Source organism: Oryctolagus cuniculus, chromosome 6 (assembly GCF_051225735.1).
Source record: "Oryctolagus cuniculus isolate XC-2025 breed Fujian yellow rabbit chromosome 6, ASM5122573v1, whole genome shotgun sequence".
NCBI classification, from domain to species: Eukaryota; Metazoa; Chordata; class Mammalia; order Lagomorpha; family Leporidae; genus Oryctolagus; species Oryctolagus cuniculus.
In genome coordinates this window covers 120,418,503-120,438,084 of record NC_142872.1, presented here as the reverse complement: position 1 = coordinate 120,438,084, position 19,582 = coordinate 120,418,503, and the positions used below count along the sequence as shown (strand labels likewise).

Here is a 19,582-nt window from a genome sequence, read left to right as displayed (position 1 = left end):
TTGCCAAGAGTTGGGGTTGGTGAGGCAGAGATGTTAGTCAAAGGACACGAACTTTCAGTTAGGAGGAAGAGGTTCAAGAACTCTATTGTATGGCATATTGACTCTAGTTAACCATGTTTTGTATTCTTGAAAAATGCTAAGAAATGGGATTTTAGATGTTCTCACCACAAAAAAATAAAAAAATCTGTATGGTAATGAATATTAATTAGTTTGATTTAGCCATTCCATTATATATATATATATATATATATACATCAAAACAGTATGTTGTACACCATAAATACACTCATGTACCACATAGTGACTTTTCAGTCAACAAGGGATTGCATCTATGGTGGTGGTCCTGTAAGATTATATTACATCATAGTTTCTTACTGTAAGTATATGATGTTTGTACAATGACACAATTGCCCAATGCCACATCTCAGAACACATCTGCATTGTTATATGTGTATATAAATATGTATGCGGTGTTGTATACCATGTTGTCAGATGAAGACATCATGTGTATAGTGTTGTCAGATGCTTCCTTACCCGGGCTCTACATTTTGCCTTCAAAGATAAATGCAAGCAGAACTTGGGTGCTGTGGACACAAGGACCCAGTTTTGGTGCTACTCTGCAGCTCTGGTGGTGCCACCGGGACCACGTCCTTAGGGTTTGTGCCCTGCCTGTCTAGCAGTTGATGTGGGTAAAGGTGGAGAAGAGCAGATATTCAAAGGCTTGGGTGACTGCCTGGTCAAATCTGATGGGATTCAGGGTATGTTCTGAACCTTTAACGTGTCTGTGTAGGGTGTTGTCATCTGCTGAGCTGCCTTTGTCAGTATATGTGACACTGCAAAGGGAATGCTTCCAGATCCTAGAATACTCTTGTCTTCGTCAGCTGAATCTCTGCCATTGCCGGGTTGGTTTCCTACCCATTTGACACTGATAGCTGCTGCATGGTGGTGCAGCCAGGGTACAGAGGAGCTGATATCATGTACACAGCCATGCCTGACTGTTGGAGAAAGGTTGCTCTGAAGGAAGTACAGCTTTTTACAAACATGCATGGTTTAGTGTTCTCAGTGGCATGGGTGTTGCTTTGTGCTTGTCTTGTTTGATGAAGTCAAGAGTTTGTATAAGTTCTTTCCTTGATGGTATTACTTCTGTGCACAGGCATGCTGTGTTATTTCATCTTGAGCATTCTTGGCTTTCAACAGCAAGTATTTACTGGTCGAAAATGGGAAGCAATATACTATTAATTTGACCAATTTTTTTTCTTTTTTCCTTTTTAAAAGATTATTTATTTGAAAGAGTAACAGAGAGAGGAGGCATAGGCAGAAAGAGAGAGAGAGATAGAGAGAGAGATATCTTGCATCTGCTGGTTCACTCCCCAAATGGCTGCAGTGGCCAGGACTGGGCCAGGCCGAAGCCAGGAGCCAAGAGCTTCTTCCAGTTTCCCATGTGGGTGCAGGGGTCCAAGTACTTGGGCCATCCTCCACTGCTTTCCCAGCCACATTAGCAGAGAACTGGATTGGAAGTGGAGCATCCAAGGATTCGAACCTTCACCCATGTGGTATGCCAGTGCTGCAGGCACTGGCTTTACCCGTTATACCACAGCGCTGGCCCCATGATCAGTGTTTTCTAAAAGCCATTTCCATCATCATCATCATTAGGTGGCCCAATATTTCAGTCACTCCTGATAAGTAATACATTTGAAAAATAAAAATATCTAAAATCAAAAGCAAAACCATCTCAAGACTTAAAAACAAAAATCTAAAGTAGAAAAAAATTGCAAGTTTTTCTGTCAGAGAATTCTGTAATCTCCCTTTTCCTTGACTTGTCATGGTACTTAATTGTCAGTCATTTGTTAAAACATGTGATTTTAGATATTTTTCTATGCTATAGGTAATGAAATAGTATCTTTAATTCCTAGAGTTTTAAGCTGTGTGTAGTAATTGTTATGTTGTTCATTTTAATTGAGTTTATATTACATTGTGACTAATGAGACTGTTGCATTTAATGGTAGTGATAGAAACATTTGAATTTCTCCATTTCCAAATGCTAACATAAATATGATAAATATTCTTTCATACTATTTATAAATACAGTCTGATTTTCTTGTGCCTCTTTTTGTTTGAATGACCTTACTGTTTAACATTAAAGTTATCTTTAATATTTTGATTTCATTTTTTATTCTAGTTCATCCAGACCCTAAAGAAATAACAGCATTTAGGAGGAAAGAAGATGAATCTGAAAGTCAGGCTAAGTATTTCAGTGTTGTTTGGTGTAAGGCTTCAAAGAAAAAACACAAGAAGTGGGAAGGTGATGCTGTTCTTATTGTAAAAGGAAGGTCATTTATATTAAAAGATTTAGAAGGCAAAGACATTGGGAAAGGTATGTGATATTACCTGCTCTTTATGATTTCACTTAATATTAGTATATATCTTTTTTGTTACAGAAACTCTTTGCTCTTTTCACACTTAACTGTGTGTGTTGTGTTTTTTAATTTATTTTATTTATTTGAAAGGGTTACAGAGAAAAGTATAGACAGAGATTTTCATCCACTGGTTCACTTCTCAAATGGATGCAATGACTGGGGCTTGGTCAGGCTGAAGCCAGGATCCAGCAGCTTCTTCCTGGTCTCCCATGTGGTTGTAGGGGCCCAAGGACTTGGGCCATCATCTTTTTTTTTAAACTTTTATTTAATAAATATAAATTTCCAAAGTACAGTTTATGGATTACAATGGCTTTTTCTCCCCCATAACTTCCCTCTCACCTGCAACCCTCCCATCTCCCGCTCCCTCTCCCATTCCATTCGCATCAAGATTCGTTTTCAATTCTCTTTATGTACAGAAGATCAATTTAGTATATATTAAGTAAAGATTTCAACAGTTTGCACCCACACCAAAACACAAAGTGTAAAATATTGTTTGAGTACTAGTTATAGCATTTATTCACATTGTACAACACATTAAGGACAGAGATCCTACATGAGGAGTAAGTGCACAGTGACTCCTGTTGTTGACTTAACAAAGGGCCATCTACTACTGCTTTCCCAGACACATTAGGAGGAAGCTGGATTGGAAGTAGAGCAGCCAGGACTTGAACCAGTACCTGTATGGGATGTCGGTGCTGCAGGCCAGCGCTTTAACCCAGTGCACCACAATGCCATCCCCAGTGTATATCTTTGATTATACAGTTAGAATATAATTGGATTTTATAAAGGGACAGACTAAGATGTTTTTAAATTGACTGTGATGCCTCAACTGTGTATGATACAAAAAATTATCTCATAATGGGGTGAACATTGTGGCACAGTGATTTAAGCCAATGTTATGCTCAGTGATTAGAGGAATTTAAAACTGTCAGTATATATTGTATGTTTTTTGCTTCAAGAAGATTTGGGCTAGAGTTTTGGAGAATGTGTTCATGCAGTGGTGTCGCTTTTTGAATGAAATTGTATTTTTTTTTTTTTTTTTTTTTTTAAGATTTATTTATTTATTTGAAAGTCAGAGTTACACAGAGAGAGGAGAGGCAGAGAGAGAGAGAGGTCTTCCATCCGACAGTTCACTCCCCAGATGGCCGCAATGGCCGGAGCTGCGCCGATCTGAAGCCAGGAGCCAGGAAGCTCTTCTGGGTCTCCCATGTGGGTGCAGGGGCCCAAGGACTTGGGCTATCTTCTACTGCTTGCCCAGGCCATAGCAGAGAGTTGGATTGGAAGTGGAGCAGCTGGGACTTGAACTGGTGCCCATATGGGCTGCCGGCGCTTCAGGCCAAGGTGTTAACCCGCTGCACCACAGCATCCGTATAGGATGCTGGCATTGCAGGCGGTGGCTTTACCCGCTTTGCCACAGCACTGGCCCCAGCACTGGTGTTAATAGAAGTTGCTTTTATTGCCAGTTTTCCTTCGTATTTCCAGGGGGCTCTGAATCGAATTAGACCTTGGTGTTTTTCTAGTTTGTTCACAAGATAGGAGGTCTCATGTGGATTATTGGACTCTTTACTTGGCTTGATTTTTCCAGACAAGAGATGGTAAAATTATAAAGAGTATAATAGGCTATACATTGAAAAAGGAAAAAAAAAAAGTCTTGCTTTCTTTAAAGTGTATCTAGTTTTTGTAGCTGCATTATTATTTCTTCTAATTTTTTGTGATGTTCTTTTTTTAAGCCAAAATGATAAATTATTTTTTGTTACGGTTAGTGGGTTATACAAGGCTATTTACATTTAAATTAGTTGTCATTCTGTACAGTCATGGGTAGATAACAATGATATTACTAAGTCATTTTACAGCTTCATTAACAGTTTTTCTCCCCCCCACCCCCCTTCAACCGAAAGGCATTGGTTATAATTTAAAAGAATTTGAAAAGATTGAAGAGGGCCAAACACTGATGGTTGGTGGAAAAGAAATAGAGGTCATGGGTGTGATCTCTTCGGATGACTTCAGCAGTGGCAGGTGTTTTCAGCTTGGAGGAGGAAGTCCTGCTGTCTCAAGTTCTTCTCTAACTGCCAGGAGCTGTTTTTCTAAACCCTTTAAAAGTGTCTGTAAACCAAGTTCAAAGGAAAATAGACAGAATGACTTCCAAAATTGTAAACCACGCTATGACCCTTATATGCCAAGTAAGATTTTAAAAATAATTTCAATATTTCTTCTGTTCTTACTGTTAAAATTTGTCTATTATGTTAATTTGGAGTTTAAATTTTGTTTTAACGTTTTCAGGTGAAAATATATATATTATTCAGATATATAATCTGACTTAAGGGGCAGTGTTGAAGTCAAGTAACAATATAATTTGGAATTATTTCATATGAAAATGCGTAATCCAAGAAATAGAGTAAGCAAAACACTATAGGTGTATTAGAGGAAAAAATCTAAATCAGAGATACATGGATACACATATGTATACATGGATAATTTTGAATAAACTTTGACATCTTTAGTAAGTAGAAAAATCAGTAAATTTATGAATCAGGAGTTTGATGTGTACTTCTGTTTTGAAGACTATATGCCTTGATTGTATACTTCAGTGTGTTCATATTTTGAATGGTGAGATGTCATGTAAAGAATTCAGATTTTACTGGTGAAAATACAATTCATGCATGTAGTAGTCACATTGATGATTTTAATTTAAAAGAAGACGCAAAAAACATGAAACCTGTTTCTAATTTTTATTTTATTTGTTCACTCTGCAAGTTTTATTTTGATTGCCTTTTATGAGTTGGCCTAGAGATGAAATTGTCATCACAGAGCTTCTCGTTTGGTGAGAAGGACAAGGAAATTTGAAAGTGCAGTGCAATGGATGTGGAGGTTGGAAGTGAACAAGAAGGAAGTCCACAGTGTTGCTTCTGATAGGAGTATTTTGTCTGTCGTCTCAGCTCTTTACCCTTTCTCTTCCTCTTTACCCTTTCTCTTGGCCTTCCTGTTGCCAAATAGAGTGCTGTGAAGAACTGAAAAGAATTCTGTGCTTATGCAAAGATCTGAATTAGTGCCTTGGTTTTGACACTGAGCTAACTTTGACCTCTCAGTCACTTGCCTCTCTAATGTTTTTCCTTCTGCTGTGTAAAACTGGGTCCTAATAACCATCATAGTGATTTACGTATTTAAGGTATACTCCGTCCAATAAATACTGAGCCAAGTAAATGAAAAATTTTGTACTATTTGTGTGTGTATGTGAATGTTTTTATACATGTGTGTATATACATGTAAAGTATATTTGTGTGTGTACATATATTTTTAAATATGAGTACTTTGTGTAAATGGCAGATGATTTTATTATTCAGTTACCATCCATCCATGCCAAGAGCAGAATTAGGTGGTTCTTTTTTTTTTTTTAAGATTTATCTGTTTATTTGAAAGGCAGAGTTACAGCAGAAAGAGGGGAGAGACAGAGAGATCTTCCATCCACTGATTCACTCCCCCAAATGGCCACAATGGCTGGGCTGGGCCAGGCTGAAGCCAAGAGCTAGGAACTTCTTCCAGGTCTCCCACGTAGGTGCAAGGGCCCAAGGACTTGGGCCATTCTCTACTACTTTCCCAGGTGCATTAGTGGGGAGATGGATTGGGAGTGGAGCAACCAGGACCCAAACTGGCACCCATATGGGATGCTGGCATTGCAGGCCATGGCTTTAATCTACTTTACCACAGCACCGGTGCCCAGAATTAGGTAGAATCTAAGACATTGTTTTAGTGTTAAATGATGTCTCATCAGTGTGGTAATGATAAAGGATCTTAATATTTGAACTTGTGTTCCATTATTGTGACTCTTTAAGTTTTGTCTGTCTTAAAGATGGGCCTTTTGGTGCCGGCACTGTGGTTTAGCAGGTTGGCCACCATCTGCAGTGCCTACGTCCCTCATGGGTGCTGGTTCATGTCCCCATTGCTCCACTTCTGATCCACCTCCCTGCTAATACAACTGGGAAAGCAGTGGGAATTAGTATAAGCCCTTGGGCCCCTGCACCCAAATGGGAGAGCTGGAAGAAGCTCCTGGTTCCTGGCTTTGGCCTGGCCCAGCCCCAGCTGTTGCCAGCATTTGGGGAATGAGCCAGAGGATGGAACATTTCTCTCTCTCTCTCTGCCTTTCAAATAAATAAATCTTTAAGAAAAAAAGAGATGGTCTCAGACTTAAAAAAAAAAAAAAAAAAGACGGGTCTTTTGATAGGTGACTTAATGATCCTTTGGTCCTTTTTGCTTGAGCAGTATGTGATACTGCACTTCTATGTTCTCTTTTTCCCCGTTGTCCTTTTTAAAAGTAAACAAGAACGGGGCCGTTTCTTGGTTGGAAACCGATGGAGTTCATTCTTAGTTTGCATCAGGCTTATAGGGCATGACCAAGAACTAAGTTTTCCATTTATACTTCCTAATCCCTTACCTTTACCTAACAAGAATTGACCTCAAGGATGAAAGTACCTTTAGTTATTCATGAACCTTGAACAATCCACAGAACACTTATCCTCTGAGTAATTGCTAATGGCAAACATGACTAAACTCTCATTCTTGTGGCTATGTATTTCTGTTGGTGATATTTGCTTATTTAATTTATTGATGTTTTTATCTTCTCTTTTCTTTCTTTCTTTTTCTTTTTTCTTTTTTTGACAGGCAGAGTTAGACAGTGAGAGAAAGAGACAGAGACAGAGACAGAGGCAGAGACAGAAAAATCTTCCTTCCGTTGGTTCACCCCCCAAATGGCCACTACGGCCGGCACACTGCGGATCTGAAGCCAGGAGCCAGGTGCTTCCTCCTGGACTCCCATGCGGGTGCAGGGCCCAAGCACCTGGGCCATCCTTCACTACCTTCTTGGGTCACAGCAGAGAGCTGGACTGGAAGAGGAACAACCAGGACAGAATCTGGCACCCCAATCGGGACTAGAACCCAGGGTGCCGGCACCGCAGGCAGAGGATTAGCCTAGTGAGCCACAGCGCCGGCCTCTTTTCCTTTTCTTGTCCTCTTTTGTCCTTTGTTTTGTTTTTTAATCTAATTCAGTTTTTAACCATGGTGTACACTTGCAAAAATAGAGCCCAAAAATAATTTTCAGGTTTTTTTTTCAATGCCTGACTTCAGATTTTTTTAAAGAGTTATTTATTAACTTTTTTTTTTTTTTTTGACAGGCAGAGTGGACAGTGAGAGAGAGAGACAGAGAGAAAGGTCTTCCTTTGCCGTTGGTTCACCCTCCAATGGCCGCCGCGGCCAGCGCGCTGCGGCCGGCGCACCGCGCTGATCCAATGGCAGGAGCCAGGAGCCAGGTGCTTTTCCTGGTCTCCCATGGGGTGCAGGGCCCAAGCACTTGGGCCATCCTCCACTGCACTCCCTGGCCACAGCAGAGAGCTGGCCTGGAAGAGGGGCAACCGGGACAGAATCCGGCGCCCCGACCGGGACTAGAACCCGGTGTGCCGGCACTGCTAGGTGGAGGATTAGCCTAGTGAGCCGCGGCACCGGCTTTATTTATTAATTTAACAGGCAGAATAGAGAGGCAGAGGGAGAGAGGGAGAGAGATCTGCCATCTGCTGGTTCACTCTCTAGATGGCCGCAACAGCTGGAGCTGGGCTGATCCATCAGAAGGCAGGAGCCAGGAGCTTCCTCTGGGCCTCCCACATGGGTACAGGGGCCTAAGGATTTGGACCATCTTGCACTGCTTTCCCATGCCATAGCAGAGAGCTAGATTAGAAGTGGAGCAGCTGGGACTCGAACTGGTGTCCATATCGGATGCTGGCATTGCTGGTGGCGGCATTTCCTACTGTGCCACAGTGCTGACCCTGACTTCAGGTTTATCATTGAGATTTCTCTTTCAGTTATATTTGATGTTACTTTTTTGGGTGACATTTTAGTAAATGTTTTACATTGTCTTAGGGTATTTCCAAAAAATTACATTATTTTCCAATGGCTCCTTCATGTTGCTTTGCAAAGGTTCATGAATTTGATGTTCATGAATGTAATAATAATAATGGCTAAGTCATTGGAAAATTTATCCTTTCTCAGTTCTGATTGATAGAAGTGAGGATCATTGTTAATCTGCACAGGACTGAAAGTGAAAAGAGCCTTTATGTTAAGTTTGGGGAACCTTTTCCGAATGAGAAGCTATGAGCATTGGCAAATGCACGTTGGCAAAATTCCAGCCTGCGCTTTCAGTTGGAAATAGTTCTCTTTGCTCTGAATACTGAACTACTGAATGCTGGGGCTTGCTGTATTCCTTATTAACAATAGTGAATTTCAGTGGTTTCAAAGCACTTTTGGAGACATAACGTTGAACAACTCTTTGTAATTGTTTGCATGACATCCTACATCAGTCAGGCTTGTAACTTTTTAAATTTTGTATCTTTGTTTAGCAGTAGTATTAATACATTTCAAACAATTCTATCTTAAAAGCAGTAAAAACTAAGGTAATGTAGTTGCTGACAAAATGAAATTATATTTACAGTTACACTGTTAACTTTTCTTTAAAAAGATTCCCTTGTCATGCCACAACCAGACAAGAACCACCAGTGGATGTTCAATAAGAAATGTTTCCCTCTTGTGGATGTAGTGATAGATCCTCACCTTGTATATCATCTTCGACCACATCAGAAAGAAGGAATCATATTCCTTTATGAGTGTGTGATGGGAATGAGGTAGGAAAATAACTAATTTTTAGTGTTATCTGAGTTTTGATTTAATCTGTAACATCATGGTTTTCTGAGAGCCTGATATAATGAGTCTTGAGAGGAATCTTAGATGGTGGGAAAGGTAATACTTACTATGTGTATCTGTTCCAAAAATGGATGATGGATGTCAGGTGCCCTGCATGCAGACTTCTTGCTAGGAGGTGTTGATGCAGAAGTCAGGGCCACAGGACTGTGTTCCTTATTCTTCAGTAGCTTGTAAAGCACTTGAATGAACAGATAAATAGGATCCACCTGATTGTTGTCCAGTAATCACTCACTACTAGGATAATAAAGAGTTAACGGGTGAAAATGGAAGATGCAGCTCTGCTAATGAGAATATTAGAAAAAGATCGTCTTCTGTCTCACCGCTACTTCTACAAAGAGCAATAAAGAGGTCTCTCTTCCCATGTAAATTGAGTTTTCTTATTGAAGAGTAGTGTCTTCTCTTAAAGACATTTTAGAAGACGTAAAAAAATAGAAGGAAACACGAAAAAAAAAATAGAAGACGCTGCTAAAATTTTGGTATATTTCCTTCCAGTTCTACTTCTTGGATTTTGTTTTGCTGTGTTTTTAAATGCATAGGCTTTGATTTTTAAATTAATTATTTAAAGGTGGTTGGAAATTTAGATTCTCCCCAACTCTAATAACTCCTTGAATGGTGACAATTTATGGGAATACCATCTCCTGGAAACTTTTAAATAGGCTCATGTTCTCTCCCAAATCTGCTCTTCCTTGTGGAGATCTTATCTCAGTTGGCCTGGGAATCATGTTTGATTGCTTTTTCTCTCACTGTCTAAATCCAGTGAAATCTGAATGTCTAATTATTTTTAACCTGCTAACTATCATTTGATTCCTAATCTTTTCTAGCTTCCTGCTGCTAGTAAGTGATATAAAAATAACATTTGATCTGGACTATTTCCGTGGCTCTTAACCTGTGTTTCTGCCCACATCTGTTCTGCTTAAACTTACCAGCTGTTTTCTGAAAAACAATTCTGAACATGACATTCCTTTACTTAAAATTATTTGGAGACTCCTAACTTAGAGCAGTGTTTTCCAATCTGATCTGCTCTCTACTGGTGTTAAGTGGGACAATTTTGAGCTGGTAAATCAAATTGACAGGTTTTGTGGTTTTTTTTTTTTTTTTCAATTAAAAAATTTTATTCCATACATACACACACACAAACACAGATAGAGAGAGAGGGAGAGAGGGAGAGAGAGAGAAAGAGAGAAACTCTCATCTGCTGGTTCACTTCCCAAATACCCACAATAGCTGAGACTAGGCCAGGCCCAAGCTGGGAGCCAGCAGTTCTGGGTCTCCCACTTAGTGGCAGGGACTCAACTCCTTGAGCCATCATCTGCTGCCTTCCAGAGTGCATAGCAGCTAAAAGCTAGAATTGAGAGCAGAGTCAGGACTCCAGCCTGGGCACTCTCAAGGTTCCAAGTGGCATCTTAACCACTGAGCCAAACATCTATTCCATAATATTTAATTTTAAATTGTATTAAGCTAGTAGGTCTGTAGGATAACAGACTTTTTACCAAATTGTATGTATTAGATCAAGTATTTGATTTTTACTTTTATAATGGTGCAGGAAGCCATTTCAGTTGAGACCTTCATTTACTGCCAGAGAATCAAATACAACTTGATAGATCTTACTGATTACAGTTACAATATATTTTGAACTTTTTAAAAAGTCTAATACTAATACTTTTTAAAAAGTCTAATACTGATAGTGATGAGCAACATAGCTAAATTATTCTAATGTAGACATAAAATTGAAACATTTCTATTCTCTAAATTTGTGTATATAAAAGTAATGGATGATTCATATTCAGCCCTCTAATTTCAGATTTATGTTGACAATACATGATTGATATAATTATCCAAGATTCCAGAGAGATGGTTGTAAATCAGCTGAATGAAATACTTATAGAGTCTTTAGTGTCATAATTATAAAATACTAGTTTCTGGTGTTTGATTATTGTAGGGGCATATAAAATATTTTCTAGTTGTGATTAAGGGAAGTACAATTATTTCTAACAGAATGGATGGCAGATGTGGAGCTATTCTTGCTGATGAAATGGGTTTGGGGAAAACACTGCAATGCATTTCGCTCATCTGGACCCTACAGTGTCAGGGGCCCTATGGAGGCAAGCCAGTCATAAAGAAGACACTTATTGTCACACCTGGAAGCTTGGTGAATAATTGGAGGAAAGAATTTCAAAAATGGCTAGGAAGTGAGAGGATCAAGATATTTACCGTTGATCAGGTAAGAGACTTTTAAAAGTTTTCTTTGTTTTAAGATTTATTTTATTTATTTGAAAGGCAGAGTTAGAGTGAGAGAGAGAGAAAGAAGCAAAGAGAGAGAGGATCCTCTGTCTGCTGGTTCATTCCACAAATGGCCGCTGTGGCCAGGGCTATGCCACACCTAAGCCAGGAGTTAGGAGCTTCTTCCAGGTCTCTCAGCTGGGTGCAGGGCCCAAAGACTTGGGCTATTTTCTGCTGCTTTCCCAGATGCATTAACAGGGAATTGGGTTGGAAGTGGTACAGCTGGGACTTGGAGTGGCACAGTTGAGACTCAAACTGGCTCCCATATGGGATGCTGGTGTTGCAGGCAGCAGCTTTACCTGTTACACCACAGCGCCTGCTCCAGTTTTACTTTTTGTTTGTAGTTTTCTAAGTGTAGGTAACTACCAACCCCTTTGAAAAAAATTGGGTCTTTGCTTACATTTTAATTTTGAGTTGTTATAAGCTAAGTATTTATGTTTTTCCAGAATTCATGTTGAAGCTCTAATTCTCAATATAGTGGGGTTGGAAGGTGAGGACTTGGGGAGGTAGTTAGGTTTACATTATTGGGTCATGAACATGGAGCTCCATGGTGGGATTCATGTTCCTGTAAGAAAAAAAGAGACACCAGAGCTGCGTCTTTCTTCCATGTGAGAATGGAGCAAGCCAACATCCCCGTGCAGATCAGGAAGAGGCTCTCACTAGAACCCTGCCCTGCTGGCATCCTGATCTCAGGCCTCAGTGATATTTACCTACAGCTGACTAACACAGGAAGAGTTACAGTGTTCTAATTTTATAAGTAATTGTCAGGAATATGCTGCTTATTTTTGATTTCCTATAGTTCCTGCCTTTGTTTTGTTAAATATCTTTTTCTCCTCTTAGGACCACAAAGTTGAAGAATTTGTCCAATGTATGTTTTACTCTGTTCTTATAATCAGTTATGAAATGTTACTTCGTTCCCTGGATCAAATTAAGAATATAAAATTTGATCTTCTAATCTGTGACGAGGGGCATCGTTTAAAGAATAGTGCTATTAAGACCACTGCCGCCCTCATTAGCCTGTCCTGTGAGAAAAGGATAATTCTAACTGGTCAGTATTCACTTTGGGAAAGATAGAATGGAATTTTTACCTGGCAAACAGATAAGACTTACAATATGATGCTTAGCCTCCAAAGAATTGGGTTGCATGGAGTGCTAAGTGATTGAGTCTTCCTGGAGGGGTTTTGAATCTTCAGATTTCTGTGTGGTTTTCTGCAGCCAGCATCTTGGGGATTTTGAAAGAGAAACACAATGGTATCATGGTAAGGAATATAGGAGGTAGGACTAGACTGCCTGTGCTTGGTTGCCCAGTGTGACATTTACAGTTATGCAACTTTGGGCAAGTTGGTTAGCTTTTTCATGCCTCAGTTTCTTTATCTGTAAAACAGGGATAATACCTGTTTCACAGAGGCATGAAGCTCAGAGGGGTGAATCTGTGTAAAGTTCTTTGAACATTATCTGGTAAGTGTTGAATATCCCTGTCAGTTATTTTAATACGTGTATGCTATACAAGACAAACCATATGTAAATGTAAGAATAGTTTTCTGCCTGTTTCATTTTGCTTATATTCTAGATTAGAGTTAAGTCTGAGTAGCTCAAAGTAGCTTTTCTCCCATACCTCACCTTTGTCTTGTATGACCCTTAAAATTTTCCATTCTGGCAGCAGCAGAAGAAAGAAAATGATGACTAGTGTTTATGCCCTGTCCATTTTTCTATGCAAAGCTCCATTTCCATACCATCTTTAACTGTTCCAGAAGGAATGGGCAGGCATGATTTTCCTTGCTGTATCATTTTGTCTTCCATGTATCCTTTTTTTTTTTTAAAGATTTATCTATTTATTTGAGAGACAGAGTTAGAGAGACATCTTCCATCCGCTGGTTCACTCTCCAAATGGCTGCAATGGCTGGAGCTGGGCCAGTCCGAAGTCAGAAGCCAGGAGCTTCTTCTAGGCCTCCCTTGTGGATGCAGGGGCCCAAGTACTTGGGCCATCTTCCGGCCATTAGCAGGGAGCTAAATTGGAAGTGGAGCAACTGCGACTTGAACCAGTGCCCAAATGGGATGCCAGCACCACAGGTGGAGGCTTAACGTACTATGCCACAGTGCCGGCCCCTTCCATGTATCCTTTATACATGTCAGAGCTCTGTCTGAGTTAAAATTTGTTTCCCCTTTCTACATTGATAGGGTAGATGAAAGTGCTCCAGGGTGACAGAGAAGAAAATCCTCCCCTCCCCTTGTTCTTATTGAGTTGGAGTGGGAAAGGTACCCATCTTTAAATATACTCATAGTCTTGCATGGACATTTAGCCTAGCTGTTAAGATGCCTGCATTCCATATTTTACTACGTAGGTTTGATACCTTGCTCTGGCTCCTGATTCTAACTTCATGCTAGTGTAGACCCTGGGAAGCAGTGGTGATGGCTCAAGTAATTGGGCCTGCCACCAAAGTGAGAGACTTAGATTATATTCCTTGTCCTTGGCTTTGTCCCAGCCTTGTCAGTGTGACATTTGGGGAGCAAACCAGCAGATGAGATTTCTCTGTCCTGCTCTCTTACTCTATGTCTCTCAAATAAATATATAAAATGAAAAAAAAATTCATAGTCATTTGACTTTCAATTTGTGTGGGATTATAATAACAATTATCTGAAGTGATTTTTAAAGAAGATTTATTTATTTGAAAGTCAGAGTTCTGGTTACCTGCTGGCGATTAGTGAGATAGTTTTGTTGGAGGGGTCAGCACTGTTCCCTGTAGCCTTACTTTGTTGGTCTTAGCTTGTTTCTGCTTTCCTCTTTGTCACTGTCACCCCATGAGCTACGAATTTAGGTGAAAACTAGCCCTAACTAACTTTTTACGTGTAGAAATACTTGTGGTTGGTTTTCATCTCCTCAGCATTGCTTGAATGAATTCTTTACTATTTTAGTGGCAGAATATTTCATTCCTGAGATGATTTACTCCTTACTCATTATCAGAGTATACATCTGTATATGAAAAGTGCTGTATTCATGATGGATGCTCAGTAACTAAGAATCAAATGAAAGAAATTTTGATTTTGTTTCCTAGTATTATCTAGCCCAGTGCTGTGGAAAACATTCAGTTACTATTTACTGGAAAATGGTAGAATTCAATTTGATTAATAGAGATGTATTAGTCTACTGGGGCTATCATAATAAAATACCACAGACTGGGTAGTTTTTCATCAGAAATTTATTTTGTCAGAATTCTGAAGGGTGGAAGTCCAAGATCTAGTCACTGTTCTAGTATCATATGTGGATTGATTACTTTGATCATCCCAACTCAGGAGCTGCTGTGGCTACCCCATGTGTACAGACCTCAAGCAAGAGTAGCTCGCTTAGGTCTCTCGGAAGTAAGTGATGCAATAGGGGAACCCAGGTAGTCAGGCTTTAGAGCACAGTCTGCCCCTGTGCTGTTCGATATGTTAATTTAATACGAGTCAAAATCTGCCTTAAAAATTTCTGTGTTTGTTAACTTTTTAAAAAACTTAATTTGGCTGTTTTTTTCTCAGTTTAGGGAATTTACTTGTGTTTATTCCTCTAAGAGAAGAGAGTGCAAATTTCAATAAAGAACTGTGATTGTAAAATACAGACTTTACCTTCTCATCACTTTTATCTCTAGGTACTCCAGTTCAGAATGATCTCCAAGAATTTTTTGCACTGATTGATTTTGTAAATCCAGGAATATTAGGCTCTTTGTCATCTTATAGGAAAATATATGAAGAACCCATCATTGTATCAAGGGAACCTTCTGCTTCTGAGGTATAATCTACTTTAATAAACAAAATTTTTAAAATATTTATTTATTTATTTGAATGGCAGAATTACAGAGAGGCAGAAGCAGAGAGAGAGAGAGAGAAAGAAAGAAAGAGAAAGAGAGAGAGAGAAAGAGAGAAAGAGAGAAAGAAAGAGAAGAAAGAAAGGAAAAGAAAGGAAAAGGAAAGGAAAGGGAAAGGGAAAGGGAAAGGGAAAGGGAAAGGAAGGTCTTCCATACACCGGTTCACTTCCCAGATGGCCGGAGCTGAGCCAGGAGCCAGAAGCCTCCTCTGGGTCTCCCACGCCAGTGCAGGGGCCCAGGGAGTTGGGCCGTCTTCTACTGCTTTCCCAGGCCACAATGGAGAGTAGATTGGAAGTGGAACATCCAGGACCTGAACCGGTGCCCCTATTGGATGCCAGCACAGCAGGCAGTGGCCCTTCCTGCCGTGCCACCATGCCGACTCCAATAAACAAAATTTTTTTAACTTTTATTTAATGAATATAAATTTCCAAAGTACAGCTTATGGATTACAATGGCTTCCCCCCATAATGTCCCTCCCACCCGCAACCCTCCCCTTTCCCACTCCCTCTCCCCTTCCATTCACATCAAGATTCATTTTCGATTCTCTTTATATACAGAAGATCAGTTTAGCATACATTAAGTAAAGATTTCAACAGTTTGCTCCCACACAGAAACATAAAGTGAAAAATACTGTTTTAGTACTAGTTATAGCATTAAATCTCAATGTACAGCACACTAAGGACAGAGATCCTACATGAGAAGTGCACAGTGACTCCTCTTGTTGACTTAACAAATTGACAATAAACAAAAGAGCAGTATGTCTAGAAAAATTATCTGTAACTTGAATATTATTTTAACTTAGAAAAAAACTAATACAGTGAAACTCTTTATTTTTCTCAGTCTTTCATCTTTTCCTGCATTCTTTTAGAAAATGATTTCATCACTTGTCTAAAAATCTTAAAGAAGCATGTCACAAAGATTATAAGTGACAGTAAACATATAAAAATGTTCTTCCTTACCTACATTGAAAACGGGAAACCAAAATAACCATGAAGTAACTTTTGTACTTCCTTCTGGTTATTTTAGTTGGTTGGATTGGCATAGTAATAGCAGGAGTAAGTGAGAATATTCTCTTGCTAGTTGGAATTTGATTTGGTACAACCTGTGGAAAGTCTGAGAATGCATATTAAGAACCTTAACATTTTGTGTATCTTGTGGCCTGGTAATACTACTTTTAGGAATTTATTATAAAAAAAAAAACCAATAGGTTTGTTTTAAGAATCAGTTGTAACTGGAAAAAAAATGGGAACAAGCAAAAAGAAACAAATATTTTAAATGGTATGAAATGATTTAAATATGGTCTGCGTGTTGTATGTGCACTATATTTCATTGGATCAAGGATATCATTATTTCATATACTACTAAGGAAGACGTATCAATTAAAATTATAAGGCATTTTGGTTGTGAAAATCATCCTATTTCATAGAAGTGAAAGTGTGAGGGAAGAAAGTATATCTGAGAATGAACAAAATATTGTAATTTGTCAACAAATAATTATAGAACAAGTCCTAGGAACCAGAAGCTATACAAAATAATGTTTTGTGTGAATATTTAATAGTATGGAACATGGTCTTGGTATCTGCTACAGTTTGGATATGAATTTAGGTGTCCCCTACAGGTCCATGTGTTAAAGGCTTAGATACTGTGGTGGCCATGTTGGGAGGTGGTAGAACCTTAAGGAGATGGGGCCCAGTACAAGGTCTTTAGGTCATTAGAGACATGCCCTTCTTGTAAGCCTATGTACTAAATATTCACATAAAAGCTTATATTTAGAATCAAGTAGCATGCGTATTGCTGATTTCTAATAGTTGTCCCTGATGCCAATAGCTAAACAAGGAAGAATTACAACACTGTAGCTTCATTTAATTAAATTATTACACTGAACATTTAGAGATCATGATTGCTTTTTCTGTCCCCATGCCTGTATTTCATTTATCCTACTGTAGATAAATCCAATGGTTTATTTATAAAGTCTTTATAATGTTCATTTTAACTGTAATTATTTTTGTCTGTAGCACTTTTATTTAAGTCTGTTATTTTTCTGTAGGAAGAAAAGAAGTTAGGAGAGAGAAGAGCAGCTGAACTTACTTGCCTCACTGGACTCTTTGTTCTTAGAAGAACCCAGGAAATTATAAATAAGTATCTTCCACTGAAAATAGAGAATGTGGTCTTTTGCCGACCAGGTGCACTGCAGATTGAGCTTTATCGAAAGTTATTGAATTCTCAGGCTGTCAGGTTCTGTCTTCAAGGGCTGTCAGAAAGTAGTCCTCATCTGTTGTGTATCGGGGCACTTAAAAAACTCTGCAATCACCCCTGCCTTTTGTTCAGCACTGCGAAGGTGAGTATTATGTGAAACTGTCCGAGATACGTGATGAGAGAGTTCTGTGGTGTATGAATCTAAGATGGCAGAGTGGGCTGTCCCTGGGATTGCAGTTGTGGGTTTCAGTAAGCTCTGCAGCCTTTCGCTCTATGGTTCTGCTCTCAACCTGCTGCAGCCTCCCACCGCTCTGGCTGAGTTTGTAGAACAGAACTGGGCATGAGGTAGGTTTGAGGCCTGCCTTCTAGAGTTTGTGCTCCAGGCTCTTTGATGTCTTGATGTGGTTTCCCTTTCTATTGCATGTTAATAGAGTCACTCAGTTTTGTTTATTTGGTGCTAACAAATGCAAAATTTACCATTAAAAAAAATAATAATCCTTTTTTTTCTTATCATCAAAGTGATATGTCATCTCAAAGATGACAATACAAATTATCTTAAGCTCTCTGACCAGAGGAAAATCATATTTTGGAATAATATAATATTAACCAACATAATTATTAATAAATAAATAATTTAACCAACAATAATAATATTAACCAACAGTCATATACCAAACACTTAGTGTTTTTCTAGTGTTATTTTATTTATTCTTTATAAAACTCTACGGAGTAGGTAATGTTATTACCATCTTTATCATTTGGCCAGGAGATAAGGCTCAGTGTAATCTTAACGAAGAAACCTGATTTTAGTGATGCCAATGCTCACAGCCTTTTTTAACTAAATACATTGTCAAGATTTTCCAAAATTAGATGACTTTAACAAGTATAATTTTTAAATAGCTGCGTATTTGAGGTATTTGCATATTTACTGAACTTAAGGCAGTTTGGAGTATAGTAAGAGTTATCTTATTATATTTGAATTTGATCTGAGTTATCAGTCCCCACTCTGCTACTTGCTAGTTCTTTAGCTACAGGCAAATTTAACCATGATCAAGGTATAGATGAGCCCTAGCTTTTTTTTTTTTTTTTTTTATAATCTGTAAAGCCTTGTGTGTGTGTGTGTGTGTGTGTTTTTTTTTTTTACAGGCAGAGTGGATAGTGAGAGAGAGAGACAGAGAGAAAGGTCTTCCTTTTGCCGTTGGTTCACCCTCCAATGGCCGCTGTGGCCGGTGCGCTGCAGCCAGCGCACTGTGCTGATCCGAAGGCAGGAGCCAGGTGCTTCTCCTGGTCTCCCATGCGGGTGTAGGGCCCAAGCACTTGGGCCATCCTCCACTGCCTTCTCGGGCCACAGCAGAGAGCTGGCCTGGAAGAGGGGCAACCGGGAAAGAATCCGGCGCCCCAACCGGGACTAGAACCCGGTGTGCCAGTGCCACTAGGTGGAGGATTATCCTATTGAGCCGCGGCGCCGGCCGCCTTGGTTTTCTTATCTGTAAATGTTGATAATGTTGTTGTGACAATTTGATGAGAATTCTGGAAAAAGTAGTAGAACATGTAGTACTAGAAATTGCAGAATAACTATTATTACCTCATTATTTCCAATTTACCCAGTTATTCCAAACTTACCCTGAGCAATTTTTATTCTGTTTTTTTTTTAAGCTGTACAGTCATAATTTGCTCCTAAATAACCTCAAAAGAAAAACTGAGGATGTACATTATGGTTGAGGCCATTAATTCTCTATTTGGAAAGTGGAGTCTACCGATATTGGATTATATTTACTCACTTTGTCATAGGAAAAGTCAGCTTTGTGTAATTCTGCAGTACACAGTTACTATAACAACCTGTTAATTCTGCATTACAGTTACTGTAACAACCTGTTAAGTATTATAACAATTTATTAAGCAAACTTTTAAGAAGCATTCTGTATACAGTGACAAAAATTAAACCCATTAGGCATGAAGCCCAGGAAAAATAAAAGCCAAATTTTTTTTCCTTACAAGGAAGACCTTATGATGGCTCAGAACATGCCAGTTCATTTAGAATATCCTTGCACATTCCTGAAGAAAGAGACAAAGGGCTCTGAGTATGTCTCTGTTGTTGTCAAATAG

The 19,582-nt window shown here is 39.1% G+C and overlaps 1 protein-coding gene and 1 pseudogene across 4 annotated transcripts in view; both read left to right on the top strand.

Annotated features, from left to right (window-relative positions):
* RAD54B (RAD54 homolog B) overlaps nt 1–19,582 on the top strand; it is an 85,979-nt gene that overhangs the window by 49,903 nt on the left and 16,494 nt on the right. For 2 of the 4 annotated variants that reach the window (XM_008255751.5, XM_089335537.1), the window contains 7 exons: nt 2,180–2,374; nt 4,316–4,597; nt 8,917–9,079; nt 11,154–11,379; nt 12,279–12,486; nt 15,065–15,204; nt 17,328–17,618. In XM_008255751.5, the coding sequence (XP_008253973.3) occupies nt 2,180–2,374; nt 4,316–4,597; nt 8,917–9,079; nt 11,154–11,379; nt 12,279–12,486; nt 15,065–15,204; nt 17,328–17,618 (1,505 nt within the window). The remainder of the gene's footprint in view (nt 1–2,179; nt 2,375–4,315; nt 4,598–8,916; nt 9,080–11,153; nt 11,380–12,278; nt 12,487–15,064; nt 15,205–17,327; nt 17,619–19,582) is intronic. The other 2 variants (XM_089335539.1, XM_089335538.1) reach the window with 2 other exon arrangements.
* Nucleotides 332–1,218, top strand: LOC138850027 (ADP/ATP translocase 2 pseudogene; annotated as a pseudogene).